General features: G+C 42.2%; 1 protein-coding gene across 1 annotated transcript; it reads right to left on the bottom strand.

Moving 5' to 3' along the window:
- Nucleotides 1–8,544: 8,544 nt before the first annotated feature.
- On the bottom strand, nt 8,545–10,373 carry LOC128739298 (uncharacterized). The gene is made up of 2 exons (XM_053834776.1): nt 9,780–10,373; nt 8,545–9,363 (listed from the first exon to the last, which is right to left on the bottom strand). The coding sequence occupies exons 1-2, from the start codon at nt 10,371–10,373 to the stop codon at nt 8,545–8,547; spliced, it is 1,413 nt and encodes a 470-aa protein (XP_053690751.1).
- Between the last annotated feature and the right edge of the window lie 220 nt (nt 10,374–10,593).

The following is a 10,593-nucleotide window of genomic DNA, read 5'->3' as shown; positions in this document are numbered from 1 at the left end:
CGCTTCCTAGATGATTCAGGGCGAGCCGGCCGCAGGCAACGGCGAGTGTTCGCCGGTGACCCGCCCTCAGAAGCGCCGGCCTCTGCGGGGGAGCAGCCCCCCCGCAGAGATCACTTCTGTCTAGGTCTATTCGTTTTCCTAGGTCTACTGACCTCTAGTTAGTTTTCCCTAGCCCTCGCATCGATTTAACTTTGGCGAATACAAAGCACCGCTTTTAGCGGCTTCTTAACTTAATAAGCGGCGGTTCTTCGCGAAATAGTACTTTCGGTGAAACTTTTTTCTGCAAAAATGTTTTCCGCGAAATGGCACTTTCCGCGAAAATGTTTTCCGCGAAACAGTATATTCCGCGTTATGGTCATCCGCGAATTGGTTTTCCGCGAAATGGTATTCGGCGAAATGTTATACAATCGTAATTTAGGCTTATCGGACAACAACAAATTTTTTTTTTTTTTTTTTATAAAATATAGTTTATTCAGATGTCATTATTTTAAATACATTATTTTACTAACTAGGAACAGTTAATCTCAAAGTCCAGAGCACTAATATCTATTGTTTTTGTTTCACAATTATTGATAAAGGATATGTAGATTATAAAGATTTTAAGAATTTGATATATTGTGTTTCTTCTGAATCCCCGGAGAACCGGCCGAAATAGTTGATCGAATGGTAGATGTCGTCTTCCTCCGACAAACGGTGCAATCCTGCTTTGCGTATGTGCCCAAGCTGCTGCTACTCGTGGGCAATCACAAAATTTATGTTTAATAGTCTCTTCCATTGCCCTACAATGTAGACAGCTCGCTCCATCCGCACGCTGGATAGTGTGCATAAGTTTACGGTGTTCAGTCTTTTCGTTTATTAGCATGTATAGATCACTGCGTTGGCTCGACGTCAGTCTTTGCGACGATATGTTCCCCCAGATTTTAGGCCAGTTTAGGTTGGGCTGTTTCCTTTCCACACGTGGTATTTCGATATTCGCCAAAAAGTGTCTGTGAATGAGATCGCTGGAAGGGTTTTGTTGGATGTACACAGGTAAGCTCTGGAATTGTTGGCGGGGAAGATTTGCGGGGGAAGGAATTGCTTGGTCAAGAATGGATTTGTAGTAGGGAAGGGAGTCAATCTCTTGCAAATGACGATTGATACACAGTGCCTTGCACTTTATTGCTGGTAGTTGCAGATTGAGCCCGCCGTCAGTTTTTTTGCGCGCCAGTTGATGCATTGGGATTCGCGCTGGTAGACCTCGGAAAAGGTATCTTCCCATCATTGCCGTAAGCTTTGCTGTATGCAATTGGTACGGTAGAAGTGTTGACGCCAAATACCACACCTTGGACGTAATGAAGGTATTTAAAAGAATTACTTTTTGATGAAGTGTCAGGTTACGCATCGAATGGAGCCATATCAGCTGCCCAACCTTTGAAACTTGCGCATCCCAGTTGAGTTTGGTCATAATCTGTATGGAATTGGTAAAGATAATTCCAAGCACCTTTACTTTTTCCACCGTTTGTAGCCATGGAACCACCAGCGGATTCCCTCCCGTATGTCCCACATCTATCGCCAATGTTTTCAGACGGTTTAGTTTTGCCCCTGCAGCCAGTTCAAAACGACCAAACAGCTCATTCACTGATTCAATCATCTGATTCGTATTCGCAATCACTGTCACATCGTCTGCGTATGCTACACAGAGTCCACCAACACATGCTCGATCAAGCTTTGCTAAAAGCGGGTGCATATACAGGCAGAACAGCAGCATAGAGAGTGGATCACCCTGCCGTACCGATCTTTCGATAGGAAAACGTGTTGACATGTGCCCGTTTATAATCAAACGAGAGCCAGCCTGCAAAGAGTACCGCTCTAGCAGAGATACAAAGTCTGGATTTATTCCGAGAGATAACATCGTGCGTCGAAGAAATGATAGCGAAACTCTGTCGTAAGCAACTTTACTACGACGTTGCGGTACTCCTTCATTGCGCGCGGTAAATAAATAACAAATGACATCAAGTCGACACCTTGCGCGTCGGTTAGCCTATATATAAGGCTAAAGCTGATTAATACCAAGACACAGAATGCACATGATGCGCACTTACACAACGATGAAAAGTTGTATTCGAACTTATTGAACACCCTGTAACAGCTATTAAAACCATCCTCCTTTATGGGGGCTGGGGACCCCCTGCTCCGGTTATCAGTATTTTCAGGTTCATTGAACATGCTTCTACTGAGATCCATCATTTGCAGGCGGAGTTTGGCCTAACGTCTTCTGACAAGGCCTTACTTACTTACTTACTTATTCAGCCGAGAGCCGGGGTGGCTCTTGCCGTATCAAGAATTCCTCTCCATTGTACTCGGTCTTGGGCTACTCGTCGCCAATTCGTTGCGCGTCTCGACACACGCAAGTCGGCTTCAACCTGGTCGAGCCAGGTCGCTTTCCGTCTGTACTCCACCAAAAATAGTCCGCAACACCTTTCGTTCAAAAACGGCAAGTGCACGTATGTCTTCCGTAAGTAAAGTTACTGTCTCAAGTCCGTAGAGGACTACCGGTCTGATTAGCGTTTTGTACATCGTCAGCTTTGTGCGGCGGCGTATGCTCCTTGATCGAAACGTCTTGCGAAGGGAAAAGTAGGCTCGATTTCCAGCTGGAATGCGTCGTTGGATCTCTTTACTCGTATTATTGTCGGCGGTGACCAGAGATCCCAAATATACGAACTCATCAACCACTTCCAGTTCATCGCCGTCAATAGTCACTGTCCGTGGGAGGTAAACGTTGCTTTCTCGGGAGCCTCTTCCTACCATATATTTGGTTTCCAACGCATTAATTTGTAACCCCATCCTCCTAGCCTCCGTTTTTAGTATGGCGTAGGTTATCTCCGCCGTCCCACAGCTTCTAGTAATGATGTCAAGGTCGTCTGCAAAGGCTAGGAGTTGGCTACTCTCACTGAAGATCGTTCCCCTCGTTTCAATGCCCGCTCGCCGGATCACACCTTCAAAAGCGATATTGAATAACATCCAGGAGAGTCCATCCCCTTGCCGTAACCCTCTGCGCGATTCGAACGGGCTTGAGAGTGTCCCCGAAACGCGCACGTAGCACTTCACTCGTTCCAGAGTAGCTTTGATCAGCCGCGTCAGTTTGTCCGGAAACCCGTACTCGTGTATTATCTACCATAGCTGTTTGCGTTCAACGGTATCGTATGCTGCTCTGAAATCCACGAAAATATGATGCGTGGGCACGTTGTACTCTCGACATTTATGAAGGATTTGTCGGAGAGTAAAAATTTGATCCGTTGTAGCCAACCCGGTAACAATGTGACAGCTCCCATACTAATCAAACGTAGCTAAAACTGCTGGTTCATGGTTCACGACAAATGTTTGAAAGCGGCGTAAATATCGAAGAAAGAGTTTATTATCATTTGTTTTGGCAAAAAATCCCTTGCGCATATAAGATCTGAATTGGTTTATTATTTTAATAGAGTATTTTACGAACTGACAACATTACGTCAAGTACCAAAACGTTTCCGTGGTAATAACAATAGCAGCATAACTGGTTCTTCAGTCATAATAACATGCTATATTTGGTTCTGTCATGTAACAGAGCGTTTTTTGTACAACTGCAACGATCTCTATTGCTTGGATTTACTCTTGAATTTTGCTTAACTTGTTCTTTTAACGACAAAATCGATCCGGCAATCATGAAAGAGCATTTCATTTTGAATTGCGCAGCGGATAGCTTTCAATGAAACACGCAATATTTAAATACTTTACAGCAGACAACTCGTACACAAGAGTGACAATCTTGATGTAATAAATACCGCTTTTTATCTTGTAGACAAATCAATCAAGCAACCCACCAAGAATTCAAACAGTTTTACCGAAAACATGAAACAATGCTGAAATAATCAATACGCACTTTTCAAATCGTTGTCCAGACAGCTTTTTGCGTTCACATTTAACGTAACAAAAATTAACATTTCCTTTGAAAATCGAAGGTGCGTCAATTTTGACCGGCACGTAAAAACGATCGTCGCGACATTTTTGACACTGGCGGGTGTTATGGGAAACTGTTAATAACTGTCCATTTGTTACGGGGTAGGTTGTAGCACGGGCCCCCATAAAGCCCGTATGATACTGCCCTACGAATTCTCTTGCTATTGGGGATAGACGACGCAAACAAAATCTGGGAGAGCACCTTGTAGGCGGCGTTGACCAGCTTAATGCCGCGGTAGTTACAGCAGTCTAGCCGGTCGCCCTTTTTGTAGATGGGACAGACTACGCCTTCCATCCACTCCTCCGGTAGTTTCTCTTCTTCCCAAATCCTTGAAACTAGCCAGTGAAGTGCCGTTACTAGTGGTTCTTGGTCATTTTTGAACAGTTCTGCCGGGAGTCGGTCCTTTCCGGCGGCTCTATTATTCTTCAGCAAACCGATTTCTCGTCGGATCTCTTCGAGATCGGGAGCTGGTACACTGTTGTCGTTTGTAGGTACTCCGAGGTTAACTTCCATTGCGTCTCCTGCTGCTATATCGCCGTTTCTTTATTTCTTTCTTTTCAAGAAGGGAAAAGCCCGCGGAAGTGGAACTTTGTTCGACGCTCCTTCTTCCGTAGGCACAAAACCTTCATTTTTGCACCAACAGTTTACACCAAATGATACAATTATAAGCAGTTACATAATGAGGACTTAAATTATAACACAAAGTTCCTTATTATCTATGAGTTGATGACTAACACTATACATTTTGCACGTGATTTACTTCAAAGCATGCAGAAAATTATTTTTAAGGACAGAACGGGACAAATGGAAATCAAACACATTAAAACAACGGTTGAAGACGCGAGACATACTCGAGAGAGGCTCGTTTTGGCCATAATTGGTGCGTGAAGCTGGAAGATTGAGAAAGGGGTGAGATCGGAGGGATCGCCGACGGGTATTGATGTTTAGTTGTTGGAGTATATCTGGGCTGTCAATTTGAGAGTTTAGAATATCAGAGATGAACAAAGCCCTAGCAATATCTCGTCGTATAGCTAAAGAGTCAAGCCCGATCAGATTACAGCGGTGTTCATAACTAGGAAGATTTGAAGGGTCATTCCAAGGGAGACGGAGAAGGCGTAAGGCGTATCGAACAAATTTTCGTTGGATAGACTCAATCTGTTGGATGCTGTTATGGTAGTACGGTGCCCATACAACTGCAGCGTATTCTACTATTGACCGCACTAAAGAACAATATAGTGTTTTTAAACATTGGATATTGTTAAAGCTCTTAGTAAATCTAAATAAAAAACCTAGATTTTTCGAGGCTTTGGTAGAAATATAGGCCACATGTTCTTTAAAAGATAATTTTGAATCGAGCAGAATTCCCAAGTCTTTTACACATGTTTCCCTTTTCAAGGATGTTCCAGAGACTTTGTAATCATAGCACACAACTGATTTCTTGCGTGTAAAAGAAATGCACGAACACTTAGAGGCATTCAGTACCATTCTATTCGTTGTGCACCAGTCGGCGAAATTATCCAGCTGCGCTTGCAGAAAATCAGTGTCTGTTATTTCTGATAACGGCAAAGAGTTTAAAATCATCGGCATACGATGATTTCATGCATTTCAAAGCAAAATTGATATCGTTCAAGTAGAGGAGGAATATATACGGGCCTAGATGACTGCCTTGGGGCACACCAGACGTGACGGGGAATGGCGAAGAGATGATGCTACCTACTTTGACAGACATGAAACGTTCAGTGAGGTAAGACTTAAGCCAACAAAGCATATTACCGCTCACTCCCAGTTGCTGAAGTTTGGCGACTGCAATCTGATGATTTATTTTATCAAAAGCTGCTGAAAAATCGGTGTAGACTGCGTCAACTTGAAGATGTTTTTGCAACGAGGGGGCTATAAAGGATGTGTAAGACACCAAATTGGTACAGGTTGAACGCTTGGGCATAAAACCGTGTTGAGTATTATCGATGTAGCCGGAAAAATTAAACGATAGGAACTCGAGAACTATAAGCTCGAAAAGCTTCCCACCTGCACAAAGCGAAGCAATCCCACGGTAATTGGCTACGTTCTGCTTTGAACCTTTTTTGTGAATCGGAAATACGTACGACGACTTCCAGATGGTAGGGAAAACACCCGAAAGCATGGACGTATTGAAAATTTTTGCCAACGGGCTGCATAAAGTAGAGCAACATTTTTTTAAAATTATTGATGGAATGCCGTCGGGGCCAGGGTTCGATGAGCTCTTCAAGGTAGAGCAAGCATTCAGGATAATCTGGGTTGAGATGGCAGGGTAGGATCCAATAGCTGCCTTGTCTGGAACATTTGAGATGGCACGCGAAACTTGCTGACTGCTAAGTGTCTCATGAGAGAAAACTGCACTAAACTGAGTACGAAATAATTCACATATGTCCGAAGCAGTGGACGCTTCCGCATCACCGAGCATCATGGTAGTGGGTAAACCTGATTCATTTCTTTGCTCGTTAACATAATGCCAGAACTTTTTGGGGTTACTACGTAGACATTGTTGCATACGGTTTTGATACGAGTGGAACAGTTTCTTGTTCAGTCGTTTATAACGAGTGTTGAGGGAAATATAACGACATTTGAATTGATAAGTACCATGTTTCGAGAATCTCCTTAGAGCCATCCGTTTAGCAGATTTATAACTTTTGAAAGTGCAGGTAGACCATGGGGGATGTGAGGGTTTGCAGAATAGTCTCTTTGGAGTAAACTGATCGATAGCATATAGAAGAATGTTTGTGAAATTTTGGACCGCTAAGTTAGTATCCGTATTCTCTAGTATTGAGCACCAGTTCACGTCTAACAAAAATTGGTTCATTTTTATAAAATCGGTCTTGCGAAAATCATACGATTGACGATACGAATCATACGTTGAGGTGTTCATCGAAGAACTGCTTCCACCTGTCGACCACCTCGCACTCGTTTGTGATTAGATCCCCTCCCTCGTCCCTACACATGTCAGGATTTGGGCCTTGCGAGTTTGGTTCACCTTCTCGTTAAACTTGCGGGTATCATTAGTCCGGAATAGTTGTTCAAGCTCCTCACGATCTGTCCTCCTTCTGGCGCTTTTTCCTTCTCAGGATCGTGGTCAACTCATTCCTCGCTCGTCGATACTTGGCCAAATTCTCTCTCGTGGATATGCTCAGATAGTTTTCCCAAGCTTTTTTTTCTCTCTATCGCTTCTTGGCATTCCCCGTCAAACCAATCATTTCGTGCACTCGAGGTTTCTACACCTATCACCGCGGTTGCGGCCTCTTTTTCGAGGGTCGACGCATCTAGCTTACCAGAGGAAGGCAGAGCTTCATCCAGTACGCGCGCGTAGTTTTCGGCAGTTCGCGGATTGTCTAGTTGCCGAATGTTTAGTCGAGGAGGACGACTTTGTCGCGAGGTATAAACCGTCGATAGTTTTGAGCGCACATATACTGCTACTAGGTAGTGGTCCGAGAATATCCGCACTCGTTAGGGAGCGTACGTTGGTGATGTTCGAGAAAAACTGGCCCTCGATGAGAATATGATCGATTTGGTTCAAGGTTCGTTGGTCAGGTGATCTCCAGGTGGCCTTGTTGATATCTTTGTGAGGAAAGAAGGTGCTTTTGATCACCAAGCCTGGTTTTAACCCAAGTACATTGGCACAAAACTTTTGTACATTGCTAAGATTTGGTTTGTTGGGCAAATTCCCATAGTTGATCCGAAAAGTATTTAGTCTTCCCATTTTCGCACACCAAAATCGGCGGCAAGACAATTGGAAAGACTTGCAACAATAAAAATACTCGTATACTAGCTTGTGTAGCTTCTGTGCAGCGTAAGCAAAAAAGCGTCTGTTCAGCACAGAAGTATAACGCTAACTTACAACAAATCGATCACTTTACTTCAAGTTTACAACAAAAGTGATATGTATTGCTGTATTGATAAATTGATTGATGTAAATGTATTGTATTGATAAACTTCTAGGTTAGGTTTTTTGATACCCTTCATGAATTCCATAACTGACAACACTATTATAACCATAGCAACCACACTTGTTGATTATAGTCACGTGTAAACTGGTATATTGAGCATCATCGCGTTGTAGAAATTTTATAATTTTGTGTTCAGAATGGAGGATGAAAGCTTATCTAACCAACCACAATCGAAAATTCAGCGGAAACCTCGAAAGATCAATACCAGTTGGACTGAGGAACAAATCAGAAAACTAATTGAATCCGTCGAAAAAGAGCCGCTGTTGTGGGACGCATCGTTGGTAGAATATCGGAGCAAAGTGAAGCGTGATTCAACTTGGAAAATGATCTCCGAAAGTATTTTCGATGGTTCCATTGATCCAAATGATTTAAATAATAAGTGGCAGAGCCTACGCTCGCAATTTAAAGATTATTCTAATAAATTAAAGAAGAAAAAGAGTGGACAAGGTTCAAATGAAAATGTAAAAATAAACTGGAGATATTTCGACCAAATGAAATTTATTGAAGCTGGTGAAGGAATGCCGTCGTCTGTTTCTACAATTTCAAACATTTGGGTATGTGTTTTGGACTTATATTCTATTGTAAACTATTTTAAATAAATTTATATTGCCATGGAACTTCTCCATCTGTAACGAAGTAATTTTCAAACTCTTCTCTGATTCGTTTGGCATCATTCGGCACGTTAGATGGAGGAATTCTGTTCATCTCGATCATGCTTCCCTCTGGTGTTTCGTTTCTCCATGAACCTTGATTTATTGTCCCATCGCTATTTTCTGTATCGAATGTTCCAGCAGGTGCATAAAGAGTTCTCGATTCATTTCTGCACATTATGAAATTGTGTAAAGCACAGATACTTAGGGTCACGAATTTCACGTTTTCAATACTCAAAGCTAGTGGTTTTCTTAGTACTCGAAACCGGGCAGACAGAATTCCAAAAGCATTCTCAACTACTCGACGAGCTCGAGATAATCGATAATTGAAAACTCTTTGTGTACCGTTCAAATTGCGAAACGGATAAGGTTTCATCAAATAATGCTTCATCGAGAAAGCATCATCCGCAACGATCACATATGGTACTGGTACGTTTCTATTGGGCAGTGCAGTTTCCTTGGGTACATTAAGCGATTTTTCCTCAAGAGCCTTTGACAGAGTGCATCTGTTAAAAACACCACCATCTGAAATGCGACCTTGGCAGCCTACATCTATATATGTAAATTTATAAGCTGCATCGGCCAACGCCATCAACACTATGCTATTTGTGCCCTTGTAATTATAGTATAAACTTCCACACTTTGGTGGTGCTTGCATTACTATGTGCTTGCCATCCAATGCCCCTAAGCAGTTTGGGCAGTTCCAAAGTTTGTTGAACTCTTCAGCTTTTTCTTCCCACTCAGCAGAAGTTGCAGGTATCTAAAATAAAAGCATTTTTTTCATTTCTCAGAATTTCGAAGATAATCCGATATCCGATCCGAGTACAACAATGGAAACTTCGGAAGCACCGTCGAAACGGAAGAAATCAAGTACGTTGGAAAGATCTTCAGTGGACAGGTCAGAGGCGATTAACACTGCATTGAATGCACTATCAAGGTTACAAGACGAATCGCAAATTTTTGGCGATTTCATTGCAAGTGCACTACGTGAACTTCCTACTACAGAAAATCAGCAAGAATTGAAACGAATTCTAACTCGAGCTGTGGTTAACTATCAAGACGCACATGCACAAGTTGTGACTGCAACTTACGTGATTTCACCATCCGAAGTGCCAATCATTGCAACGCAAGATGATATGTTCGTACAAAGTGGAGTATGTCAATAAATATACTTACACTCATAAAGTCGTCTTTTAGTACATTAAATATAGCTCTGCATACTTCTGGAATTATGGTCGAAACAGTGTTCGATGGAATCCGGAATAAGTACATAAGAGATTTATAACTATCGCCAGTTGCCAAAAATCGGAGAGTTAAACATAATCTTTCTTCAGGTGAAATGCTTTTTCGCAAAATCGTGTCTTGTTTTCGTATGTATGGTGCGACTCGTTGCAGCAAATAATTGAAATCCTCAGATGATAATCGAACAAAATTTCTATATAGACGAGGGTCTTCTTGTTGAATTTCTCTATAGAGTGTTTGCATAAAGCCTCTTTCACTTCTTTTCAGGATAAATTCACGAACCCAAATCTTGCGCTTCTGTTTCAATTTCCTTTGATTTCTTTTTTCTTCTAAACTTTCCAATTCTTCCAGTTCGCAATGAAAAATTATGGCTGCAGCCAACCTGGTTACACGAGCCATGATTGGTAACTGAAGCCCGTAGTTCATGTTTTCTTGCCACATAGAAAAACATTGTGCCATATTGATTTCTGCCACTCGGTCTGATTTGAATTCCATATGACTGCCATATGATATGGCAAAATCGGCCATAGTGTTATATGACAGTGTTCTGCCACCAAAAATGTGGCATTCGTGGCAATCTAGTGTGACTGCCATATTTTTTTCTGCCATATTTTCACCAATTTTGCCATACCAAAATATGGCAGTTTGCCATGTAGTCTGACCCCGGCTTTAGGCTAATTTTTTTTTTGCATTAGAACGTATATTGTTTATTATGACCATGGATTAAAATTCTCTATATTGCGGATGA

This window comes from Sabethes cyaneus, chromosome 3 (assembly GCF_943734655.1).
Source record: "Sabethes cyaneus chromosome 3, idSabCyanKW18_F2, whole genome shotgun sequence".
Taxonomy (NCBI): domain Eukaryota; kingdom Metazoa; phylum Arthropoda; class Insecta; order Diptera; family Culicidae; genus Sabethes; species Sabethes cyaneus.
Note: the sequence above shows the minus strand (reverse complement) of the source record. Positions and strands in the feature narration are given on the sequence as shown.